At 35.9% G+C, this 26,427-nt stretch overlaps 4 protein-coding genes across 7 annotated transcripts; all 4 read right to left on the bottom strand.

Moving 5' to 3' along the window:
• Window positions 1-403: 403 nt before the first annotated feature.
• On the bottom strand, window positions 404-971 carry LOC140791247 (putative glutaredoxin-C14). Its single transcript, XM_073141707.1, has one exon. It carries the CDS (start codon window positions 892-894, stop codon window positions 583-585), a length of 312 nt encoding a protein of 103 aa, XP_072997808.1. The 5' UTR covers window positions 895-971; the 3' UTR covers window positions 404-582.
• Window positions 972-3,198: 2,227 nt separating this feature from the next.
• On the bottom strand, window positions 3,199-11,322 carry LOC140790614 (uncharacterized). Of its 2 annotated transcripts, XM_073140758.1 has the most exons (7): window positions 10,807-11,322; window positions 9,870-9,936; window positions 7,402-7,448; window positions 4,460-4,547; window positions 3,908-4,041; window positions 3,737-3,835; window positions 3,199-3,555 (listed from the first exon to the last, which is right to left on the bottom strand). In XM_073140758.1, exons 1-7 carry the CDS (start codon window positions 11,035-11,037, stop codon window positions 3,475-3,477), a joined length of 747 nt encoding a protein of 248 aa, XP_072996859.1. In that variant the 5' UTR covers window positions 11,038-11,322; the 3' UTR covers window positions 3,199-3,474. The 2 variants fall into 2 exon arrangements, with proteins under 2 accessions (XP_072996859.1, XP_072996858.1); XM_073140757.1 differs by having other exon boundaries at window positions 3,737-4,041; window positions 10,807-11,215.
• An 897-nt stretch (window positions 11,323-12,219) lies between these two features.
• On the bottom strand, window positions 12,220-19,249 carry LOC140790782 (lipase-like). 3 transcript variants are annotated; one of them, XM_073141035.1, is made up of 10 exons: window positions 19,047-19,249; window positions 17,026-17,105; window positions 16,725-16,790; window positions 16,553-16,600; window positions 16,372-16,439; window positions 15,917-15,989; window positions 15,592-15,816; window positions 13,015-13,209; window positions 12,738-12,826; window positions 12,220-12,658 (listed from the first exon to the last, which is right to left on the bottom strand). In XM_073141035.1, the coding sequence occupies exons 3-10, from the start codon at window positions 16,731-16,733 to the stop codon at window positions 12,475-12,477; spliced, it is 891 nt and encodes a 296-aa protein (XP_072997136.1). In that variant the 5' UTR covers window positions 16,734-16,790; window positions 17,026-17,105; window positions 19,047-19,249; the 3' UTR covers window positions 12,220-12,474. The 3 variants fall into 3 exon arrangements, with proteins under 3 accessions (XP_072997136.1, XP_072997134.1, XP_072997135.1); XM_073141033.1 differs by lacking the exon at window positions 19,047-19,249 and adding an exon at window positions 18,574-18,788; XM_073141034.1 differs by lacking the exon at window positions 19,047-19,249 and adding an exon at window positions 18,574-18,787 and having other exon boundaries at window positions 15,655-15,816.
• A 660-nt stretch (window positions 19,250-19,909) lies between these two features.
• LOC140791546 (E3 ubiquitin-protein ligase MIEL1) lies at window positions 19,910-25,877 on the bottom strand. The gene is made up of 12 exons (XM_073142174.1): window positions 25,735-25,877; window positions 25,536-25,623; window positions 24,076-24,120; window positions 23,959-23,991; window positions 23,782-23,859; window positions 23,636-23,679; window positions 23,519-23,559; window positions 22,876-22,958; window positions 22,711-22,802; window positions 22,532-22,601; window positions 21,230-21,268; window positions 19,910-20,454 (listed from the first exon to the last, which is right to left on the bottom strand). Exons 1-12 carry the CDS (start codon window positions 25,809-25,811, stop codon window positions 20,326-20,328), a joined length of 819 nt encoding a protein of 272 aa, XP_072998275.1. The 5' UTR covers window positions 25,812-25,877; the 3' UTR covers window positions 19,910-20,325.
• Between the last annotated feature and the right edge of the window lie 550 nt (window positions 25,878-26,427).

Raw genomic sequence — 26,427 nt, 5'->3', positions numbered from 1 at the left:
GCATTAAATGCTAATAGTGGCCGTACTAATAAGACAGCTCACACTCTTCGGAGGACAATAGAAGGACTTGTTTAGATATGCAAGGGGACAAAGTGGGGGCAGATAAGATAACCCCATAATATGGGTCCCGAACAGGGCACTTAATAGAGATCTGCTATCCATTCTCGTCGGATTCCATGTTGGATTTCGGATGTGACGTGAGGATACCAACTAGTTTTTTTTTTTTTTAATTTTAAAATATGTCCATAAAAAAGTTCACTAATTAATCAGCTCTTATTTAATACCATAACGTGTTAGAAAGCATTAATTACTTAAAAAATTGTTTATATATGTTAGTCACGTAGACAAATCAAAATGCATGCAATGATCAAAAGACCCATTAGTATTTCCAATATCGGTTCCATTTATTAATAAGTTGAAAGAGAAATTTAAGGAGTACTTCCCAAGTACAAGATGAGGAAACCAGTCCACTCTATAGTTTGTTCACAAAATATTACACCAGTGCAAAAGCCTGAATTATACTTACGTACACATGACTAGCTACTTATTTTGGAGTATAAGAGGGTGTCTTAATAAGCTTTTCTAAAGCCATATTGCACCAGCATTGCGAAGCAAAGGAACTAGATTACCACCAAGATGGAGCGACATGATCTTGTCAGTGGATCCAATCAGCTTCCCGCCGATGAACACCGCCGGCACCGGCGGGCTTCGGCCGAGGAGCTTTACGAGCGCCTTCTCCATCTCCTTCCCTTTGGAATCCTCGTCAAGCTCATGCACGGTGGTGCTTACGCCGAGCTCGCAGAAGAGGCGCGTCACGGTGTGGGTCATGCAGCACGAGGTGGTGCTGAAGATTACCACCGCCTTCTGCGACGCCAACTTCATCACCCTATCCATTACCAAACACTCAAAAACTAATTCAACTAAGCTCGTAGCTGCGAGAGAGAGAGAGAGAGAGAGAGAGAGAGAGAGAGAGAGAGAGAGAGAGAGAGAGAGAGAGAGAGAGAGAAAGACTTGTGCAAGTGTTGGTGGTCTTCAGAGCCTCATCAGATGACTTGCTTATATAAGGAACAAAAGAATCGCCTTGCAATCTGTTGATTTCGCCACATGTACATTAATTTGATAAAGTTGATATGTGAGGATTTGGATAATATTGAAGTCTCTTTTCATGAGATTGGAACAAAGACAGGGGGCCGGAGGTGTGGAATATGGAATATAATTGGATAGAGAAAAGGTTCTTGCATTTTGATAAGATTTGAATCCGTCCTTTGTGAGGGCATCACCAGAGATATCATGAGATTCTGATATCGCCATTGCCTTTTCATAGTTGTGCAAAACATTGTAGAAGATTCTAGAGACAAGAGATTAATGCATGTGTTGAAAAAAAAGAAGAAGATTAAATTGTAAAGGTGAAGATTTAGATTATCAACCATTCTAATACAAGACCATATATAACTGGCTTTTAAGATCATTCATAAATATTTTTATTTACTTTACTTTGTAGCATATGGAGAATATGTATATGAGAAGAAAAAACTATAAATTCATATAAAACTAGTACAAGAGAATGCATATTCTTATGCTATTTTAATGTTTCTCGTCAGTGGTTCTTAGTATGCTATCTCCTCATCCCTCTCTCTATAATTCTCTTTGTATCTCCCTAACTTTGATCTTGCCCACTTTTCTCAACAAAAAAGAAAGATGTATCTCATTAGTGATACGAGTTTTCTTGGCAGGGATTTTTTTTTTCAATTAATAATCCAGATTCATATTTGCATTCATACAGCTTAAATATATATATATATATATATATATATATATATATATATATATATTGCAACTGAAAACCTTATTAAGGTGTCATAATTGTCACTGTACTATGAAATATCACAAGTGTCATTCGAATCCTACTCTTTCATTAAAACTAACAAATATATGTAGATAACTAAAATACCCTTCTTATTCTTAGTGAAGTTTAGAGAGTAAAATATTTACCACTAATTTTTCTCCTATATAAAATAGAGATTTCTTTACTATTGCTATGATACTCATTAATTAATGCTAGATATTTTGAACCATTTTAAATAAATCTATACAAGATCAAAATAATCTTTCCTTAATATAACTTTAATAGCGAATATGGCTTCTTTAAAATACCTCGATGCTATGATACAATAAAGATAAATATTTACAGAACATTTTTAGTAGCAATTATATAAAAATTCCAACTATTTTCCACGAATCTTGAGATACGTCTATTGTGTCTACATATATATGATGCGTACTAAATTGACATGATGTACGGCAGCACCATGTTGCACATCATATGGAATCATGTCCATGTCCAGCGAGCAAAGGCCTACTTGATTCGAGCAAGGAAATGGCTTAGAAGGAGGCTTATCCTATGGGCATTGGAATCTTATAAAGGCATTAAGAAAAGAGAAATATAAAGGAAGCACCCAATTGATTTCCTTTGTAGAGTATGTGATGCTGCGATCCGACATTGCATTCCTCTCTATCCATGTAAGGAAGTTGACCTTCCTCGAATTGGATAAGATGCATATGGAAGATATCATGATGAGGTGTCGGAACTTCCACGGTTTTGGCAAAGTAAAAAATAGAAAGATTGAAGATGCCAATAAGTTGCTTACTTTGTCTTGCGACCATATATATAACTACAAGTGTGTATTCGATATAAGATTGCGCGGGAATAAGATGTACGCAGCTTTATCCTCATTAGTAAGTATCCATTGATATTAGTCTTAGAAGTATCTAGTAAAAGAGAGACACAATTTGACCTAGATATATATATATATATATACGAACTAGTTAAATTTAAGATGCTTCAGCTGATCAGATGACCCCTCAATATCTCAAGAGGCATAGATATCTATAATGCATAATCATCTGTGGATGGTATTACTCTTTTACTGCAAAACTGTGGATGGTGATGAACTTTATGTTCTATTTTGGTTCTTCACAAATATTTATTGATATTACAAAGGATAATAAATATATTGGCTCAGGGAAGAAGAATTCAGAACGACAATAACAAGCAAACCATTAATTCCAACTATTTGGAGTCAGCTATATGGTTCTTTTTTCCCCATATTCACCTCTATGTAATGTATGGATTTATCTAAATCAAATGCCAAATATAAAATGAAAGTAAGATAATCATGGGACCACGCAAATCAAATGTAAGTACAAAATATTGGCTGACAAGATTTATTATGTCACATAATAAGCTCCACCAGTCACTTTTCTCAAAATAAACTCCACCAGTCACAGTGCTCACAATTTACATCCTGAGATCAAAGAGCACTAGACTACATGATGAAAGATACATTCCGGTACAACTGACCAAGAAAGAGTGTTAATACAAGTATTTGCATGGCATTAATTTATCAGACCTTTATCGAAAAATGACTGATGCGGTTCATCACATATCAATGTAACACCAAAAGTACAGACTTGCTAGGTCTTATTCTTGTTTGGGTATTCTCTAGCTCCAAATATGGTTGACCCAACTCGAACGTTGGTGCTGCCCATTTCAATCTGTAAAGATCAGTTCAGTTGAAAAGGTTACTTATAATCAAATTATAAGGTAGATGTAAGCATGTTGATTATATTTGTCTCACTATGATCAAGCATTGTAAGCAGAATAGGCTGTAGTTTTGCATTATTAAAGCTAAGACCAAGTTTGAAACTGAAGAAGCTTGAACTTGTTAGTTCTTACAGCTTGCTCAAAGTCAGCAGACATGCCCATAGATAGCTCGCATTGCTCCTCAGAGATTCCAAGCTCCTTGCATACCTCCGTCCGACACTTTGCCAAAGTCTGATTTCCAAAAGTGACATTAGTTCTACTAAACATAAAAGTGCATCTGCTTGATGGTTCAAGAAATATTACCCTGAAATTTTCTGGAGTTGAGGAGTAGTCAAGCATCCCTATTGTCATTAAGCCAGAGAAAACAAGGTTTGGGCAACCCATTTTGACATGCTTTGCTAGTTCTACACAACCTGAGGGATCTACACCATATTTGGCTGCCAAAGAGAGAAGTGAAATCCTTTCATAATAAATTACAATACCAGCATTGCTGTGTGAAAAAACAGAGATCCACCTAATCATACTAAAATTTGTAGAAGGGTTGCTTAGCTATCAGTAGTTAATTGCTTTAAAGCAGTCAAATTTATTGTAATATCCATGAAATTAAGTTTCAATAAAATCATTTTCTATCTGCTCTAACTTCTAACTTTTAAGTTGAGAAGTCATATTTGCAGCTCACACAAAGACTGAAAGTTCAAATTGAAATGCGTTAAAAGAATTAGGAAGTACAGCTTAGAAGAATTACGAAATATAAGCAAATATTCTAAGATGACTACTCAGTGATACATCCAAACTTCAAATGCACCAAATTGAGTGTTTCCAATGTTAATAGAATACATATTTTACACTACTCACACTCTTCTCCACTGGTATTCACTTGGACCAAAACCTTTAAGGGCTTCCTTCCCAAGCTAGCTACCACGCTGTCAAGACGATTCGCGATCTGTAAAAACAAATTATCCAATCAACATAAGCAATCACGTTAGCTTATAGTTAGAGGAAACTAATTGTCTGTTCAACCTGAAAAATAATTTTAAAGGATTGTAATGGATTGGTTATATCCGTGCATCATTTGGTTGACAAATAAGATAATTCATGGATAGTATTATACTCATTTTTATCCATAGATTAGAAAAGAGTTGATCTTCTTATTATTATTTTTCTTGTGTTTGATTGCAAAACTAAAATAGAGAGTGTAACCATAACCATGAGTAAGGAGATGTTTGGTTGTTAATATATCAATAAGGAATGGGATTGAGGCTAAAATATAAAAAATAACCTTGATGCTTTTAGAAAAGTGCTGGTGCTCTTTCCTTTTAGGGGTATTTTGATCAGTATAAATGTTAACCCTTATCAGAACCAGGAAAAAAAAATTTAAATTAATTGGGGGTTGAGAGAGGAGGGTGCACGTGCTCTGCACGTGCAACCCCTCCCCTCTCCCTCTCCGGCACGCGACGAGGCGCAGAGATCTCATCTAATCCGAATTAGATTAAATTTGATCTTCTTTTAATCTATAAATTAAAACCCTAATCTCTTCTCTCTCTCTTCTTAACCATCTCAGCCCTCTTCTCTCTCTTCTTCCTCCCCTCTTTCGCTTTCTTCTTCCTCACCGTCGGAGTCACGCCGTGAAATCGGCCCGCCAGAGCGCTGCCGGAGCCATCAGAGACCATCATGTGACTCCTTGGTAAGCCTTCTCCCACCTCTCAAATTAAATTTCAATTTAATAAAGTAAATTAAAAATACCTAATTTGAGGGTTCTTCGGCTTCATCGGCAAATCTGGCCGGCCGACGGCTTCGGGTTGTAGCCGCTCCGTCTGGAAGCATCTTGCTGTTGGCCTCGTGCCATGGGCGTTCACCGTTGGAGCCCTCGTAGCTCCGATCGCAGTCGGCCATGAGATCGATCGCCGTTCGTGGGTTCTCCTCCACCTCGCGAGGACGGCGACACTATGTGGGTGTTGGGGAGCTAAGGGCGCGGCCGGCGAACCGTCGCCGCGATGGCCGCCGACGTCTCCCTTTCTCTCTCTTTTCCTTTCTCTCTTTTTCTTTCTCTCTCTCTCTCTTCGGCTTGGAGAAGACAGACTCGGGCAACTGAGTCTGGTCTTCTCCCTTTTTATTTTTGGATACGGGTCGGGTTGGATCCGAATCCAAGGAACCCGACCCGGTTCCATTAGTTAATTGGATTGGGCCTTGGGCCCAATCTATTTAAGTGTTAGTTGGGTAGGCTACGGGCTAACTGCAGCCCAACCCAACTGAATTGGGCTTATTTTGGCCAAAATTAATAATTATTGAGTTAAATTGTAGAAAAATTTTAATATTTTTTTTCTTAAAAATGTTATTGTTATTTATTATTAAAGGTGGTGATTTTTAGCACGTGAGCTAAGGATTTGAGATTCAATTGTCTTGCCTAGACTCAGGTGAGTGGGTTCACTCACATATTTATTTTATTATATTTCATACTTTTGTCAGACCATGTAAATTTTCTGTGTGCAAATTATTTATTTTACCGTTACGTGCAAAAATTTAATTGTTATAAATTATGTGTGCAAATCTATTTATTTCATCTGTATATGCGAAAATTTAATTGTTATATTTTCTGTGTGCATTTAATCATTATACTCAGTGCATCACCATACTTCGTGCAAATATTGAAAATTGTGAAAAGAAAAATGAGACTAGTATTGGTACGACTTAGAGAACAGTCCCTGTATAAATCGCTTGCGATTTTCCGTGTTAACTCAAGTTTATCTAGAAGTTCAGGGGAAAGTCCTAAATCAGATCACTGCGGTGATTTTTTTAGATGACTTTGGCGGAGTTAGGGAACAATCCTAGGATGAATGAGAAATGTCCTAGGTGACTCTAATTTCTCTCAACGATTAGTGGAAAAGACAGAGTGTGTTGATCACATAGTGATACCATCTGATGACTCTAACCGTATCAGCTATGAAGAAAAGTCTCGAGCATCATCTTGAGATGACTTCTAGTTGATGTGGATCCACAGGGTTTAGACCCATTGAGACATATGACAGTATAAATATTGAAAAGATGTTAATATGTTGAAACCGTACAAGGTTACAAGTTGTGACTCTCTCTATTGTTATCATTGTTATTATTTAAAGAGTATGCCTATTGCATATTGTTATGGATATTGTTACTTTCAGTTAAATTTTATTCAGCATTATTATGATTAAAAATTTATTTGGTTTTCGAGTGGATTCCACTCACTGAGCTATAGTTGTTGGCTCATGGATTCTTTTTTTATATTTATTTATCTATCTCAGGTAATAGTCAGCGGGGCGATTGAGCGAGATGTACCCGGACTCCACCTCCACTTAGGATTCACCTATTTACTTTTTCGCTCTTTTAGATTTTATGTTTTAGATTAGAAGTTTTATTTATTTCATTTAGAGACTATAAAACATTAACATTGTTTTATGTTTATTGCAATTAGTTTAAATTCAATAAAGCAGATATTTATTTTATTTATTTATTTTGCTATCGTACACGTAGAAAGTACTAATAAGGCTTCGTGTATCTCAAGCATATTGAGATGCATGGCCTGTCATGATTCCTATTTCGGGTCGTGACAACCCTGAACATGGTTAAGTCCTCTCATGTGAAAGGATGTTAACCATGTTTTGAATTATACTAAATTTAGATAGTGTTCGACTACCAACCATGAATAAATGATCCCTAATCCATGGATAGGGAGTTCAAAATAGATTAATTAATAGTGATTTGATGAACTACATTGGTACGAGCCAAGAGTCTACTAAATAGTGCTAGGATCAAATGTTTACCTTTTCATCATCTACACTCTCAACCATGTCAAGATTGGGGACACCAGCTGTATTATTAAGATAAAGAAATTTTGTAAATCATATAAATTTGAAAAGTAAAATTTGATATACATTAATATTTAAAAGCAACTGCACTGGGAATATTGTCAGTTGATAAAAATATGTTTGCAAAAAACTGCAAAGCTTGTTTAGAACATTGTGGTTTTTCTTTTCCTACCATGCATATGTGCACTACTTGTTGACATAACATGAAGTATGACAATTTGTGCAAAACAGAATTGTTTCAATTAGATTTAAAAAAGAAAATAGTGCACAGAAATAAGAAAATAAGCTAATCTGATGTTAAAGTTCTAAATATATCAAGAAAGATGTGAGTGGACCCAACATCATGAATCAAGACTCAGAAACATTGTACCAAAACAAAATTAATGTTTGCTCAAATCAGGGCTGTAAATGATTTAACCATTTTTTTTGGTTCAATTACATGTGAATCAATTGAACAAAACATAACACATGGATAACAAGAAACAATACATTGCTTGCCCATCTATGTGCTTAAGAAATTCCAAAACTTAATTAGCCATGTCTTGCAAATCTCTTACATTGCTTGCCCATTTTTCTATCAATTTGATTTACACAGTGAGTTTGAGATTATATGGATTTTTGGTTCTATATGCTTCAGCGATCAAATTAATTGAGTACAGTTTCAGACAAATCAGATGCTTTAACTTGTACAATAAAATCAAAAGGCATAAAATCATAGGGATATGCCGATCCTAGAATTCAGTCAAAGAAATGAAGAATTATAAACAAAAAATGGTCCAAATAACTGGTTTGCACACATATGGCTGACCAAAAACAGGTTAGACGGCAGATGGAATAAGTCATTGGATACCAAATTCAACCTGAATTGAAAGGGATGCAGCACCACTAGTCCATGTGTGCCTTCTTTTTGTATCAACTTGATTTATGCAGTGAGTTTTAGACCATATAATTTTAAGTTTCTTCATATTCTAGTGATCAAATCAACTAGTTAAGGAAATCTAATGAAAATGATATCATATTGGGACCAGTTAGCCCATTCTAGTGATCTCTCTCCCCCTCTTTTTCTTTCTTTTTCTAAAGTGCAATATATTCGCACTAGAGGGCACACTGATACAGAAGTACCCATCAATCAGAGACATTCTGTTCTTGTTTTTCACAATAAAAAATGGGCTGATTCCTTAAACCACCATAAAAAGAAAAGGAAAAAAGAACACGTGCCACAACGCTGCCTCCTCTTTATGGGTGCGTATACATATATATGCACAGACATACCAATATGCTATCTAGGGTGCCAATCGGCTCGTGGCTCGTGAGCCACTTGAGCTCGGGTCAAATTAGCTTGATAGGCTTGTAAAACAATATAATATATAATTTTTATTCAATAGTTTACACATATGTGTAGCAGCAGAGTTAGTTAAAGTGCTTTAACTTCAAGATAGGTGACCTGGATTCGAATCCTAAGTTTGCAACTATAAAAGTTTTGTTGCTTTTAATTTTACGCTGGGCTGGTCTGCCAATTGCTATTTAGTCCCAGAAACACAAGAATAAGAAAGATCTTTCTATCCACCAACCTCTCAAAAGTAGTAAACAACTTAGCTACCAAGGAAATATCAAAAATATCCTTTGGAACTGAGCCCTCTCGAGCTGAGCCGAGTCAATTTTGTAATGCCAGCAACTCGAGCTTGAGCCCATATTGCTAGGCTCATCTCAAACTCGAGCTTGGCTTCCCAGCTAGCATCCCTAATGCCATCACATATACATGTAACACTTAGATGTATAACATTTACCTATATAAGTGCATATCATTAATGTACATCTTTTATATGCTGGGGGCATCTTAATAGTTCCAAATACATATCTTAACTTGGTTGTTCCCAGTGGACAAACCATAACCTCAGACATCTAAATTGATAAGTTGCGATGTTTACCTTGATCTGAAGTAAATAACAAAGATGCTAACAAGAAAAATTGGAAGTCCTTTGGCACCCCACCTAAGCATGACGTGTTCAACAAAAGGAATAGCATGAAGAATTATATAAAAGGATCTCTGACATATGGCTTTAGATCGCATAGCATGAAGAAAAGTAGATGAGACAAAAGGTAAAATCCCTGATTGAATTCACACTCATAACATGGTAATGTATGTCAACAACATATAAAGAAATGATGCTTGTAAGATAGAAAAACATAGAATTGACATAAATGAAAAAAGTAGAGGAGCAGAGTAAAAATGATTCTAAAAGGTGAAAAACTAATGTTTAAAGATTGTCTTTCAATTTAGTAATATCATCTAACTCAATATGCAGCATGAAATTCAAATCATTCTAGACTTCATAAGCTGTTCATGTCTAACTGAAGAAAAGAGAGTGGTCTCTACAAGAGAACCAAATGAATTAACCTCAAACAATGTCATTAGAGAATACCAAGAAGAGATTTGACTTTATTGCTCTGCAGGTTACCAATGAAATGCCATTCAATATCCATAGGAAGCTGAAAAGGAAGAAAAATAAATCTGAAATTCTGCCCTAAAAGGGAAAATGAATGTAACAGTATAAATTATAAATCTGTTAAGACAATCCTCTGGCAGAAATACAATACTTTTACATGTTTCTCTTCCTTCACAGGTGTCACAGAACTCTTTTTCTGCTTTCTTTTTTAATTTAACGAAAGAGCCAGAAAAGAAGATTGAAGAACTAAAAATGTAAATATTAGTAACTTATTAGTTATGATTAACTCATTTGGACCTTCCCAGTCAGGGGGAGAGCCAAGATTAGCAGCTGCTGGTGAGGAAGAGTGGTGGAAAGCAATTTCTTTAATATCCTATAAGTTCTCATAGATACAATAATATCTACACAGTGATTGACTGATAATATAGTTGTCTATAAGAAAAATTTATCAAGAACATGAAGTCCCTAACTTGAGAAAATTTGCATTTCTATTGCAAGGTACTATTGTGGAATCCAAAGCGAGATATTTTTGTGTTTTTTAAAAGAAATCTAAGAAAAATATAAAACGAGTTCCTATCAAATAGGGCCTATTTAGTTTACATATATAATTCTAACCCCTTTATAGAATTCGATGTTGTTAATAAGGTCGAATCCATTAGAACCCATTGGAAGAGGAAGGACCTTACAGTCATTAATCAACATACTCCGCGTCCAACTCAAAACTCAAATCTAATCATATCTCTTCCACCTATTCTCTTGCATCAAAATAAAAAATTACAAATAAAATAAAACTATCTAAAGATAACATCTTCATATAAATTTCCTCATTGTTAACCCAGTTAATGCTTCAAGAAAGCATGCACATGCCTATACATATTCATATGCATACAGAGAGAGATTAAGAATATGGGACCTGGGGAGCCTTGTCGAGGAGCTCTTGCACGTAGTTCTCGCCGAAGCATCGATGGCCGGCATCGTAGACTCCCCGGACGACGGCGACAGGCTTCGTTTTGCTCACCGCCACGATCCTCACCATCTCCGGCCGCCGGCCCGCCCTCTCCGCCGCCTGATGAGCCCGCGACAGCACCGAACGGAGGGCGGCCGCCGCCGCCGCCGCGCCTTCCAGCGCCGCCGGAGACGACATCTTTTCCTCCCGCGATTTTACTCCGCCCTCTTCCCGAAACTTCGCTAGTCGTATAATCGGGCACTTCTTAATGAGCTCGCATGTCTGGCTAGGATCGTATCGGAAGGTCCAAACGAGTTTGAGCCCATCATGATCTTCTCCTCATTTCGCGAGTTTTTTTTTACCAATCTGTTATTATTCGTTCCTCAAACTAGGGTGCCATTCTTACTCTAGTTTTCAAACTATTCGAGTGGTCGTTTACTTCTCTTCTCCAATAAATTCCATCCTAGTTTGTTATTAAGCTTTAAACTAAAATAAAAGAGCTTATACCCATATATGCTATCATAGCGTTTGTTTAGTTATAAATAAATAAATATATTTATGATTGAAAGAGATAATGATTGAAATAATGATTGAAATATCAATTAATTATAACGATATTTTCTTAAAAATAAAATGGTAATATGATAAATATAAAATATTAAATGGAAGAACAAAGAATAAGAGATGAGTAGGTATTAATGAATTAGTATTGAGATAAGTTATTATTCAATTATTATACTTGTATAAACACGTAAAATAGAATAAGTTTATGCTTATCCTGCAAGTGAACAAATCCTTAATAGTTTTTAATTAGATATCAGCCACCTACACTTCTTTAACTTAATGGTTTAATATATAGCAATTTGTAAAGTCATTCCCTACTTCGATTAATTTAGAACAATTAATTTTTAAGATAATAAATTTTTTTATAAACTTTTTTTAAGACGTATTATACATAAATCATTGTCTCAAAAATAATTTATTAAATAGTTTTCAAAGATAGCTATATACCTTGCTTGTATGACAACAATTATAATTCTTTGGTAAATAATTTGAAGACTGTAACAAAAAATAATAATTCTTTTTATCAATGATAGTAGATTAGTGAAAAACTCTCATTTAACACCCTACAAAGTTCCCACTTTATTTTTTATAATATAATAACTAAAACGACCCTACAAAAGTTCCCCCCTACAAATTAACACCCTAAAAATAAGGTTGTCATCCATAGTTTTCATCACTGAAAGGGCTTGGTTATCCAAATTGGGGTGTTGAATATTGAAAGCAGATAATAGTTCACAACAATCCCTGAAGGCAACATAACAAATCAACAAAAAAAAATTTACAGTAGAATAACATGAACACTATATGAGAGCTTCATTGGTTGAAGTCTTTTCTTTTCTTTTTTCTTTTTTTTGATTAGAAGTTGAAGAGTTTGTTATGTACAACTTTGGCAGCAGAACAATGAAATCCTTATGTACTATGTACAAACAGAAATGTTACTATATATGCAGGCATAGCATCTTCAGATCTACAAGATGATCTCGCAGCGCATCCCAATATCTGAGCCTTAATCCATCAAGTCACAGTACATCCCAATGAACAGTAGGAAGAGCTTTTGTATGTATGTTCAAATTAACTTGATTCTATCAATGATTGCAAACTAGGGTCCCTTGACAAGATAATGCTTCCATCAAGCCCTTGGCCGTACTGTAAGATGTGGTTATCCATTACAAACTTGCAGGAACCCCTACTATCAGCGCGTAGATCAACGCCGTAATACCTGAGATGGTCTGATATGCTGTTCCCAGATACAGACCTTTTTCACAAAACAAAAGAGTAAGCACCAAAAGGAATCATCTTTGGTCATTAATGGATATGAGAAGAGATACATGTACCTGCTACAAGATGGGTCCTCGCCAGAGCCATCACAGATTTTCTCATCCAGGGATGGTAGTATTCCCTCTGTAGTCTCATGGAGCCATACCTGCAATTAGTTTTCGAAATAAAGCATAATGTCATCTGTATATACAATTGAAGCAATTAAGTCAGCTCTGAAAGTGGTTCTTTTGATATTGAGGTTTAAACTGAGAATTTCTTCATGTAATATTAAGGTTGTTTCTAGGACCATTTACAACAGAACTGTAAGTTCCCAAGTTTTGAGCATCATTTTACCTCTCTTGGGAAGTGATGATATGTCTTTTGTGGAAAATAGGAATAGTATGGTGGTAAATGCGGCACTATATCATTCTCATTTGTAACACGGACTGCTCGAGGTAGGTGCTTTCTGAAGTAGGAAGCGAAATCAGCATTACCAATGCGAGGTTGCCCGAAAGTCAGGAGCTCAATATCTTGTATACCACAATTTATCTGTGAAAAGAATGCAAGTGATGCAAAACGTTTCTTGTATCTAATTTCATTGACAAAACAACAATGCAATTAAAACTGGATATCTCGCTAGAACGGAAGTATATAGAATAACAAACCAATGAAATTCCAATTTAATATTAAAAGCTGCTTGAGCTAGCTTTCCCTTTCAAGCTACAGAATAAACTACATAAGAATTTGACTATGTGAGAGACATTTCAAAAAGTACTTAAATTATAGGAATTATATATTGCAAATCTCATGGGAATGGGAGGGTTCCCCTTCACCAGCTTTTTTTTTAACTTCAAAGACCACTGAAATGCCAAATCTTCCTGCAGCCAGACCTGGGGCGTAAGCTGTTAAATACTTGATTTATCTCTGGCAGTCAAAATAAGGAAAATCAAGGGTTAAGTATGTATCAGGCTGTTCCATCGACAGGTTTAGGATTTCAGAAGAGGAAAAGCCTACTAGAGAGAGTAAGAATTCAAATCTATTCCTGATTACCTATTTGCTTGTTTACTACAAGAAAGACATTTTAGACGGCAATCAGCACATTTTTATACAAATTCTATTCGAAAGCAAATTCATTTCCAGTAGTCAGGAGAAAGATACTACTCTGCATGGAACAATAGTCAGAGTATCACAAAAGAAGTGCCCCTAGAAAGAAACCAATATGTTAGAAAATTGTAGGAAAGATCACAAAAAGTCAATCTATTGTTGGATATGAAATTCCCATGCATCCATGATGCACTAAAATTACTTGACATTTAACACAAGTTCTTAAAAAGCAAGGTAGCAAGCAATGATAAGCAAAAGAATATTCTAGCTAAGCTTAGTATTAACCAAGTAACAGTGAAAGAGGAGTTCTGGAACCTTGAAAAAAAAAATGATTACTCAGTGCCTCTTCCTCTAAAAAGTAGTTCACCTGATTAGCATAGGATCAAATCCCATGCAGAAATGAAAATGACAAATAAGTTCAACATGAGGATAATTGAGAGGAACGAATTCTATAACATTGAAGAGTTTTGGTTAAATCTCAAGTAGTCTTCCCAGTGATTCTGGATTTACATTTGTTGCTCTGAGACATTCCTTGTTCAAATTCCAAACATTGATTTGGATGACCTACCACTGTTGTGCCCATTGGACCCATCACATGCTGCTCATGTGCTAGAGAGGCATGAAGGGCAGCACATGGCCAATTGGCTAGGATGTTATGAAATAAGGTAGATCAAGATCCAGACATAATTGGATCTTGATTTGCCAAACCATATAATGCCCCTTTGTTATATGGATGACTTTGAAACCCTTATCTGCCCTATTTTGGCTATGATCCTGGATTTATCAATAGCATAACATGAAGCACAAATATGGATAAGAAACATAACATGAATGTGGAGCAATATGAATAATCTTGAAAAATAAGGATGCAATACATGGAAAATATCAATAAATATGTATAGATATGACTCTACAAATAAATGAAATACTTCTCTACGCTAGTATTTCATTAATTAAGATATTGTTGCTAATTCAACAATGGCCGTGCCGACTGACACGAGGTATGTCGGCAGCGTACCTACACGTGGCACGAGGGGTGCCTCACGACACCTCTCCTAGCAATGATCCGCTCACTGTCAACATTGCTACTCGTTTTCACCCTTTCCCACTCGTTGTCGCTGCTCTTCGCCGACCTCGTTGTCGCCGCTCTTCATCGTTGCCCAAGTTGGAGGCGCCACTTGCACCCAATGTGGATGCCCTATCTCAAGGAGGAAGAAAGACAGATGGGACAGGTCGGGTTTGAATAAGAACTTAAGTTGCAGAAGCATCGGGTGCGATGCAAGTGGCGCCTCCCACTCAAGCATAACGATGAGATCGGCGAAGAGCAGCGACAACGACAAATATGACTGGATATACAGACAAATATGACTTATCGGTACAAGTTACAAATATGACTATGGTATTTGAAGTATTCGTGCTTCCTAGATTGGATATACAGACAAATATGACTGGTATTTGTATCCATGCTTCCTATATTGGATATACAAACCTTATTACAGCTTCAAGAGAAAACAAGTGCATTAAAAGGCCATAATTAAGACAGATCTGAAAGAAGAAATTGTCAATTCTGTGTATTTTTAGGAACTTTGGTGCTACAGTCAGATATACCGTGTTTCTAACATACTAGATAATGGACAATGCAGCTAGAAACTACAGCATGTAAGATAAATTCAATTTTTCAAAGAAATAGATACCAAGCCGCAGGAAAGAGTATATTTTTAGGTCTGAAGCATGACAGATATATTTACAGAAGGAAAGATATCTCAGATGAACAATTATATCACTATCTCAAAATTTATTAAGACTGTGTAAACGAAGTAAGTATACCCCCTTTTTAAATGAATAAGGAGCAACATCGCATAGATGAGTGGGAGATACTGAACAGCTTACAGTAAGATCAAGTGCACAGAATGCAGCCAAAGCCCCTCCCATTGAGTGCCCTGTAACAATTGTGCGAATATTGCCATGTAAATGTCTGATCCTTTGAACAGCATTTAGAATCTCAGGACGTAGAGTTGTATTGTGATAAGCAGAGTAAAAGCCATGGTGAACCTTTATTCATAGATAGACCAGAAAGTAGTATTAATACTTTAGTAGTCGTTTAGATTGAAGGTTCCATTAGAAGCGTAAGAAAGTAAGAAACATTAACTACCATTGCTTCTGGCATGCCAGGATAGTTTAGATCAAGCTGCTTCCAGAATAGATCTTCAATCCAGTTCCTTACGCTTCACAACATAACATGATCACTCCAAGAAAGTCAACTTAGGATAAAAAACTTGATATTGCAAATATTAACATGCAAATCACAGTGGTATATTCTTAAATGATGATATCGATGATTCTATCAAATGCTTTGATCACTATACTCCCGCTATGCCCTTTAGAATCTTTGTAGAGAATATGAAACTCAAGAGTGCTCGAGGGCAAAAGAGATATTTTAGTTAAATAATTAGGGGATGTTAGAAAAGGTCAAATACACTAACCAATATCATGCACATCCAACCCACCCCAATTTGTACAATATAAATTAGTTTCTAATAAATGCCACGATCATCTTAGAAGCCCATATTATATAAATAGATGATCATTAAGGAAAGCTATTCCTGCCTGTGTTCTTGGGTGCCTCTAAATGCGATGATGATGGAACTCAGATCATGGGCAACTCCAACAAATGCCTGCATAAAATAGTAATAGTTTATATGAGATGTTTGCAGCTCTCACTGACATCTTTGGAGAATATTTATGTAAGGCAATGACATATGAGGACAATTATATAAGAAAAATGCACCTGTAAGCAATTCTGGACATCAACAATCAGCTCTACCATCTCAAACCCCTATTTGACACCATAAACATCCTCATGTTAGAGATCCCTTCACTAGACAATTAGCAGAACCACCTCATATATTTATATATAGACACCTGTTCTATGAACATGCCAGGAAAAATGCAGTATATACCTTAATCATGTCATTACACCTTGAGCAGCTCCATGTAAAAAGAGCGGTTAAATCTGATATGTATACCTGAAAAGAGGGTTTTCCAAGTGGAGATTAGAAAAGGAATAAAGAGGCAGTAAACTATATAAACAAATATACTATTTTGAGACAGCACAACAGTCCAGAACTCCAGATAAATGCAAATAAATGCAGTTACTGGAGATGATAGAAGCTGGGCATTTATTCTCTACAAATGAAACGACTTATTGAAACAACGAAAATATAGCAATTGTTCTTAGTATTTATTTCGGACAAAACTCACAGCAGATGCATATTCTACAAGTATCTTGGCGAGAGTATGATTGTAGACATGATTGCTATCCCCGTGCTTGATCTTGATTTCTGTATAAAAAGAAAAGAATCATATATATGATTTTATATCTTGATATTGTTCAGGTATAAAAAAATATCTTGTTCTACTCTTGCTCACAATTGCAACTTTCAACAGAATTTGCATTTAAACTGTAGAAATTCAGACAATAGAATTGATTCGCATAAGAAGCTTTCACCTTGGTATAAAAATTTCAAAGGAATATAAGACGGACAAACAACAAAACATAAATAATAAATGTAGCGTCTACAAAGCATAGCTAAGGATGTGGTATACATCACGAAATAAAACAAATACAGGCCTGAGAAACATGGATATGACATGCTTGGGATAAATGTGTGATTGTGTGTATCTTTCAAGGAGAACCATATTATGGTTTCATGTATTTCATATTTTCATGTCACAATCAACTCATGATTGTTATATCAAATCTATCTTACATATTCTGCTATTAATAACTAATAATTTGTTGTAAATGGTCAGCTTTGATGATGAATAAGTTAAGAGTTGTGCTTAGTATATATTATGACTTATATAACAATAATCTTAAGTATACATATATTGCTTAATTAAGATAAATGTTATAATATATGATAGTTATCATCATGTGTCAATTGTGACATGAAATCTTGAAAGATGATGGAAATTGCAATGATAGGAGAGATAAGATCCTCACTGAAATTCTACAAGTTGACATCCGGACAAAATGATATTTTAGGGCATACCAGGACAGATTAAAGAAGACAGATGGAAATGTGAAAAGGGTATTAGATATACTTCCCCTCATGGAAGATTACCACACCAATAATTACCAGAGTTTTGAACCAACTAGTGCTTATTATCTAACACAGAAGAAAAAAATGTTTGACTTCCAAGAGTAAAGGGTCAATCTAGGGGCTAATACATGTTCCTAAATGGCTACAATTCTACATAATTTCTTGCTTAGTGCCAACTTTAAAACCATGAGAGCGTTTAACTTGTGACGCTAAAATACTTCTTTTCCTATCCATGAGTAATGTTAAAATTTTCATTCACCAAACGAGGTCTGGACGAAGGAGGTTGACTTAAGTAGCTTCAGAATCAGCTAGCATAAAACTAATGCCAATAAAATTATAAAATGGATCAAATCCTGGACAAGGCAATAATGCAACACGAACACCGGAATCCGAAAACCTAAAACCTGAAATTAAATAAAATCAATTCATGTTTCATGAATTAGTTAATTAAAACAAAAGAAAAACCCAGAATTTAAGTTCAGATAGCGGATGCTAAGGGGAATCCCTTAAAAAAAACTGCAAATTGAGGGCGAATTCACCAAGATTTCACATGCTCAGTTGTGACCCATCAAAAACCCCAATTCATTCAGCTTATTAACTAAAGTCGACTCCTTGCATGCCTACTGAAATCTCTTATGTTGGGTCTCGGTAAAAGAAGCGAAGCAATTCAAAAGCACAGAGAAAGGGAAGAATAGCAGATCACCTCTTGCGCCGGAAACAGTGAATAAGCTGATCAAAACTATCAAAAGGATCGACTGCCATCGGCCCATCAGTTTCCCAAGTATAATTCCGACGAAGATTTCGTTCCCCGAAGAAGATTACGATCAAGGTGGGTGGGAAATCTTTTCTTATACGGCGAGGAGAGAGACCACGGGAAGGTATCGGGAAAAACGCGATTATCTCCCTTCGTCCTTCATTCTATATATATATATATATATATATCAAAAAATTTAATTAAAAAAAAAAAAACACCCACACACGCCACGAACTGTGCCTGGTTCACTGTTTGGTGGAGTTTTCGGGATCTGGATAAACTAACCTTTTTAATTTATTTTGATCTTTAACTTAATTATATATAAATTTTTTTTTTTAATTTAGCATATAAGATAGAATGGACGAGTCCATCAAGAAAACCAGATACAATTAAACTATAGAACCCACTATACTAAAACTCACCCGGTTCTGGACCCCACCTCTCGCGAGGGTTAAAGTTAACATCGATGGATCCTTCTCGGGACTTGGTGAAATTAGCTAGGGCATCTAATGGTAAAAGCTCTCAGCTCGATCCTAACAGTTGAAGCCATGGCAGTGTTGATCGTTCTTAAAAGATATGGGCAGACTTGATGTTCATACATCACATATCAATAGAGAACGATTCTCTTGCACTCGCGAATTTGATATGGGATAGCCTTCGATCGGTCTGGAGCATCAACACGATTATCTCTAGCATTCTATATCTTGTTCGAATTTACTTCGCTTACCATATCCTCCATCACATTTATTGTGAAGGAAACTCTACTACGGAATGGCTTGTAGATTTAGATATAAATATAGGATATAGACTTCTTACTGTTTTCGCCTGCGGGTCTCTCCTGGGCTTTATATATATATAATAAAAAAAAATCACTCTAATTATATTACAAAAAATTCCCCACACTTTGACTATATCACAAATAATCGCTTTGCCAAAACAAAAAAAAAAAGTCATGCAAATGCCCCACTGTTTGATAGATAATCTATCCTAGAAATAATAAACCAGAATACCAATCTCCATGAGTCCTTGTGACGCTAAACTTAACTCAGTCCAAATATAGGGTGTTAGTTATTTGTAACTTTTTCTTAATCGGAAGCAGACCAAATAAAAAGTTGAACCCGGATTTGCAAAATCAAAATGTTTTCTTGTGTATTAGGTAATTTCATCAGGAGGCTAGCAAACATATGAAGACTGAACTACCCATAAAATGCTTTTGAAGTTAGGGAAACAAGCAAAGCTCCACTGGGTCAATGGGATAGTACTCAAATAGTTCAAAGAGCTCGTGTTGAATAAGTCGGATTCAAATTAATGGCACCGGTTTAATTGAGACATCATTAAATTTCTCGTTTCTCTGAAAAAAACAAAAAAAAAGAGAAAAGGAAAAAATACAACTGTTTGGATGTTCTATATTGAAGTACAATGAGAAGTATTGTCTTGTGCTCTTTGAGACCACAGGAACAAAGAATAGCACCACCAAATTCATCTGGGATAGCAGCAACATGGCAGAATTAAACAGGTATATCAAAGAAAGTTAAAAGGAAAGAAAAAACAATCTAAATGTTACAATAAGATTCCAAATGGCATAATGAAGCCGTCCTTTATGTGTGATTTTGGAGTCGTCTATAAATGCTTCAGCTGGCATATGAACTGCACACACTAAAGATTGTGTTGGTCTTTCATAAGCCTTGCATATAAGTGAAGCTATTGGGAAACTGCTGGAGGAGCAGAAATAGTCCGACTATTGTAGGATCTGCAATGACTGCATTTATGACCGAGAATGTGGAAAAGAACTTCTGAAACTTCATTGCAGTCATTACAAAGGATCCACACCTGCAAAATACCCACAACTCTTTTCCATAAAATGAGATCAAAGGTTATTAAAGCGAAACGAGAGATGACAGAAAAAAGAAAAGAAGAAAAGAATTAAGGTAACATTTTAGAAAGATTTATGTTTTTTTTTTCATGTCTATAAACAACTTTCAGACAAAAGGTAACATTTTAGAAAATCCAAATCCGAGAAAAATATGAAGATACTTAGATGCAGATAAACAATGTTTTACAGTACATTTTACTTTTCCAGGATGCAACTATATATTAAAATGATTTTATGGAACAAGAGTCCCATCACCTTAGGGAAAGCAACCTCACCATTGTTAGTCCATATTGTGAAATAACAATTTTACAGGATGCCAACAACTTGGAGATGAGCGAGGTAGCCAAATAAGCGCTCTCATGGAGTTATCAGGACTTATACATTTTTATTTTCTCAACTTTCCTGGAAATATGATAAATTTTGATTCTTCATCTTATCAGACAGAATATAAGACACTTAAATCAGCATCATGAACCATAAGGGATGCAAATTGTTGATTGTAACAAAAAGTAGGCTCTGTCCTTGTTCTGAATGATTTATATGGCCAATCAACAAATTGAAACAGGATTTTGAAAACTATATGACCTTCTAGAAGAAATCAGCTTGTTCGAAATTTTCATTTCATTTTAGTAAAAGTAACTTAGTTACTACAGATCCTTTTTCTGCTTTCATGAAAATACTTCTACTGATAATGTAAACTCTTGTAAAGTGCCAAATTAATAAGATATATACCTTGTAACGATAATCCTCGGGCATGATGGTTGCCGCTATCTGCCGAAGTGAAAAATCAATTGTTAACATTTTATCTTATATACATACATATATATATCTGAAAAGAAAAAGAAAAAGAAAGAGAGGACTTCATCAACTAAAGATGTATATATGATTCACCAGCATTGAAGCATTTTTATTGACCATGAATGTCCAGGTTCTAAAACTGACTATCATGAAGTACCAAACTGTAGGGAGTAATGCTAGTATAAATCTACCTAGGTCAGTGGGTTAGCTGAGCCAGTTCACTTACCCAAGCGAAGTGTTGTAGCTAGGCAAGTGAAGAACCAAATGCATCAAGTTGCATGGTCAAACAGTGGATTATACAAAACACATGCTCTAGCAAATTTGCTGATTGACATGTTTTGAGAGCTAGCAATTGAAGGTTCCTTAGTCCTATCTAACTTACAATTAATTAGTTGATCAGAAACCAACTTTTAGTTAATTTACTAATCTGGTGGCTATTGTACAGTAGCTCAGAGGGATTCATTCCCAAATTTTCTGTAGCAATGCTGCTGAAATTCCTTATTCTGAGCTATAACCATCCACTCGGACGAATGCAACAGAACTCCCATAAAGTGTAGCAGAGTAGCATGACTCAAAGCAACTCACAGTGATGATATACACATGCAAGGAGCAAAGTGGACCCTACAAGCACCCAATGTGCTTCGTAGAACCCATTGAGCCATTTGGCCTGATTCTATGCTCACACACGTGCATGCAATCTAACACATGTTCTGCATAAGATGGCAAAACACCTCAACCGAAATGTTTGCTATTTGTTTTAGAAGCAACATTCTTTATTTGGTCTTCTCTTTGCTTACAATCGAAAAGCTTTACATGTAAATAACTACTCTTCTGTGCTAAATGAAGTTACATAAAGCTCCAAAAAGTTGAATTCAACCACATACAAATTCCCTCAAATATTGGAAAATTACATTTTACACCCAATACTTAATGACAACATGATTCACACCCTATGTTTTCACCACTTGTGTCTAAAGTACTTGCCCAAAAGACAACAGATATTTGACCTTACAAAAAAGACACCATCCTTCCTGATCTATCATAGCTTTAGTAACCAGAACTTTGAACCTAAAAAATCAGAATCTTCACTCCAATCAATTTCTACTACATAATAACAAGTGTAGACATGAAATAGGATTGAGGTGATGCATTTGCTTCATGCAACTCATATATATTAATTAATGACCAGCAAACTCATGTAATTTTCAATAACATAGATTATCTTCATAGTCATACCTCCTCATCTAATTTCCTCCAGTATTTTGTCATGTCACGAACTGATTTGGAGCATATTGGACATGAGTATCTATTAAACCCACAGAAAAAAAAAGGATTGTTAGAAACATATTTGGATTAGATAATTCAAGACTAAAGTATGTAAAGAAGTCAAACTAGTAAAGAAGGTAGGGGGTTACTGAGCATGCTCCAGCATCTCATCAAGGCATTCCCAATGAATAGTATGCCCACATTGAAGAACCCTTGTCTCTTTTAATGAGTCAAAAAGATACTGCAGAGAAGGTTTAGCATCATCACACTTCCACTTACGGAAAACAATATATGCAAATAAGCAATTGACTGACCTCATAACAAATTGGGCAATGGTGTCTCATCGAGTTCTCCACACATGAATGCTTATCACGTAACACAACTGAGTAGCAGGATCCTGTGTGTTTATTGAGACAGTCAGAAGAATGGAAATTCTCTTTACTTGCTAACAATTGAAAAAGCATAACTAGACCACAGAAGATGCAGTAAAGCAATTAAAGAGCAACAGCGATGATTCTTTAGCAAAGTGGCAATATCATATATATACAATGAGGCCATCATTTGCGAATAAAGGAGAAATATTTTTACATTGACATTATACGTCTTGATGTTTACAGTAAGAAGAAAAGTTAAATTTTGAAATAAAAAAGGGTATTGAGATAGATAAAAATATGGCTTAAATTTGGAATTTAAGGATACATCAAAATTCATGGATTTTGCGATATCCAACAAAATGGACATAGGAAACATAAAGATTTTCTTTATAGAAAAGCTAAACAGCTACTTTGAACAATTGTCCCAATATTTAATTTTCATATCATCTGGATTGCTCAAAGGAAACAAGAAAGTGAAACCATGTCACCAAATTTAAGACTTTCACTTCACTGGTTTGTGTAACAGCAATTGGCTAGAGAACATCTACAGCAAAGTGGGGAAGTTGACATAAGGAGCACATACCACATTTTTGGCAGTGAAAGAAATTATCTTTGCCACCAACTCTGGTTGAATTAAACACAAGTAGAGTAAGAAATATATCTATAAAATGTAAACACAAAAACACGATATGGTGCTAACCTGCAGATGCCACAGTCATTGCAATGATACTGCCCTTTCTCAGTCTGTAATGAGAAACAAATTATAGAATCATCAGGGTTGTGAATATATATATATATATAATAAACCAATATTATTCAGCTTATACGAGAGCAATAAAATCTCACATCATCATCATAGAACTTGCACACTTCACAAAAATACTCTCCCATATTGACTCCACAATTTGAACACAATTGGGAAACCTGCGTAACAAAATCAATGACGTGAAGATCATGTACATTTCAACTAAACACGGCAAATAGTGGGTGTAGAAGCAATATTATATAAAAAGAGAATTATACCTGCTGCTCAGTGTCGCACACAACACAAATTACCTGCAAAATTAAATCAATGTCAATTCTCACCACTTCTCCTATTTAATAAGAAAAAGAACAATGGATCATGATCAGAGAACATACATTTTGGACGTCTTGGCGACAAAGCTCGTGTCGATCACTCAAAGCCTATCAATCAAGAAGAAACTCAGCATGAACACTACAACCTGATAGTCCAGATATTATCACCAACTGCAGTATAAAAGTTATACGTTACTATGCCCCTTGGTTATTCATTTCTTTCATGCTCTTATGTTTCCTGAATAGGGTTAATATTCTCGACAGATGGGGCTAAGGGCTTTATATTTAAGATTATCCCTGCTCCCACTTAACCAAACAGCTATAGGTTGCAGAACCAAATTAATAGTTACTACATTCAATCAATTAAGTTTGGTGGTGCATATCAATGAATAAGCTCTGCATATGTATTCTGTGTTATCTCCCTGTCGTCGACCACTAGTGTGATTCTCTAACACATGCCCAAACTAGCATGCAAGAAGTGGACATGTCCATGCACAGACAGAATTGCATATACCTGTTTGGAATGAGAGGTTGAGCGGGCACTAATCAGTAGACACTAGATAGATGGAATGTGACATAACATAGCATATGTAAGAGATATCATGACAAGGAAAGAGTATGATATGCTATATGTCTTTGAACAACTTGCTTCTTTTAGTGGATGTTAAGATTCACTGCATACTCTGCAACTCAGTTCTATGTTAACTGCACTGCTATCCTCCATGAAGAATGATGCTGAAACATCTAAATTCAGATCAGACCCCAACAGTGTTTGATAAAGGAAGTGATAATATTTGGAAAGGGCAAGATTGGAAGCAAAAGAACCTTACAAATAGAGACTCCTATGCAGGAGAAGGCCCTAATAGGAGTCTATATACATCAGTGATCAGACTAATTTCTCGTCTACCATCTTTGACAACACTACTATAAGTCGACGACCACCTCCCATTGAAATATCATAGTACAACAGCCCAACATAAGGCAAAGCAACGCACCATCTCGCCAATCAACAAATCAAACTCCCAGCGACTTACCAATCAGATATGTGATAAAAAATAATAATTTCCTTGTAATCTGCTTTCTTAGTGATTTTCACAAAGAGAACTACAAATTACAAGAAAATATTTGCTATCAATTCATGGCATCAAAATTTGCTTTCAATTTATGTATCACTACAGTCGGTCACTTCCACGTAATAAAAGAACAATGACAGAAAAGCCTCCACAATCGCATAACAAGGTCAGCGTGCTTAAGTTAAATACTTTAAATTCTCCCTGATAACAAATAGTTAGCCTGGTTCCAGTCATTGTTAAGTGTCCACAAATTTAATCACGGTAGCCTAAATCACATCAAAATAACACATCAATAAGGTGTTCGAGGAAATCTCGGTTAATTTTCTTTACCACTGCGGATGTCTAACGGCTCCACAAACACGTCAATCCCCCGATTCTTCATCAAGAACCGTGTTATAAACTGATTAAAAACTATTTCCCGTAATTTAAAAATAAAAACGCTTCGATTACCGTGGCTTCATTGTGGCAATGTCGGCAGTGGAAGACCTCGTTGCAGCACGGAGCTCGTATCTTGCATCTCCGCTTATAGTGCTCGCACCTGCCGCAAAAATTTCGAAAAAAGAAAGAAAAAGCCAAAGAAGATATAATCCATCAACCAAATCCAGAACAAAGAGTTAGGTCGACAAGGAGAAGGTCCGAGAAACTTTACCCGTACTCCATCTTCCCGAAACCGAGACGGGAGTCGTCGCTAACGGCGGCGGGGGCGGCGGCTGCGGCGGTCTCCATTGGCGTCGGAGATCACCGCGATTTAGCGGACCGTGCCGTGGAGAACACCCCGTCTTTTATATGGGATTAAAGATTGACAGGAGAGTGCCGGATTCTCTGAAAACCAGGTTGTTCGAAATTCTAACTCTCCAACTTTGGCGAGCCAGCGAATCATGCCACGCGTCGAAGATATACTACTTTTCTCCGACTTAGGATGGCGAGGATCTGAGCCTGGGGAATGGGATCGGGTGGTATTAGAAGAGAAGGCACCGAGTTATTGGCCAATAGGAAGCGACACTTTATTTATTTTATTTATTAAAAAGGCAGAGTAGTTGCAGAATTTAGGGCAAGGCATTGATTGGTGAGTTGGGTTTTGATAAGGTTTGACCTGCCCCTCTTTCGGTGCTGCCCCATGGGCAGGTCCACAAACTCACAATCTAATTAAGTTTCTTCTTTGGCAAAGATCTAAGTTGTCCTTAATTTGGATCAGGTAGGCCAAGGTTTTGGTGTCCATTTATTTACCAGAAGGTTTTAAATAGATTTAGATTTTATTTATCAGCTTCGGTTGTTAAATAAATTGTGTTTTCCTTTATTATTTCAATCTGTTTAACTTAAACTAATATATAATTTGTTTATG

Source organism: Typha latifolia, chromosome 6, assembly GCF_019914945.1.
Source record: "Typha latifolia isolate L0001 chromosome 6, TyphaL0001v2, whole genome shotgun sequence".
NCBI classification, from domain to species: domain Eukaryota; kingdom Viridiplantae; phylum Streptophyta; class Magnoliopsida; order Poales; family Typhaceae; genus Typha; species Typha latifolia.
The sequence above is the reverse complement of the archived record's forward strand: the minus strand, read 5'-3'. Positions and strand labels throughout refer to the sequence as shown.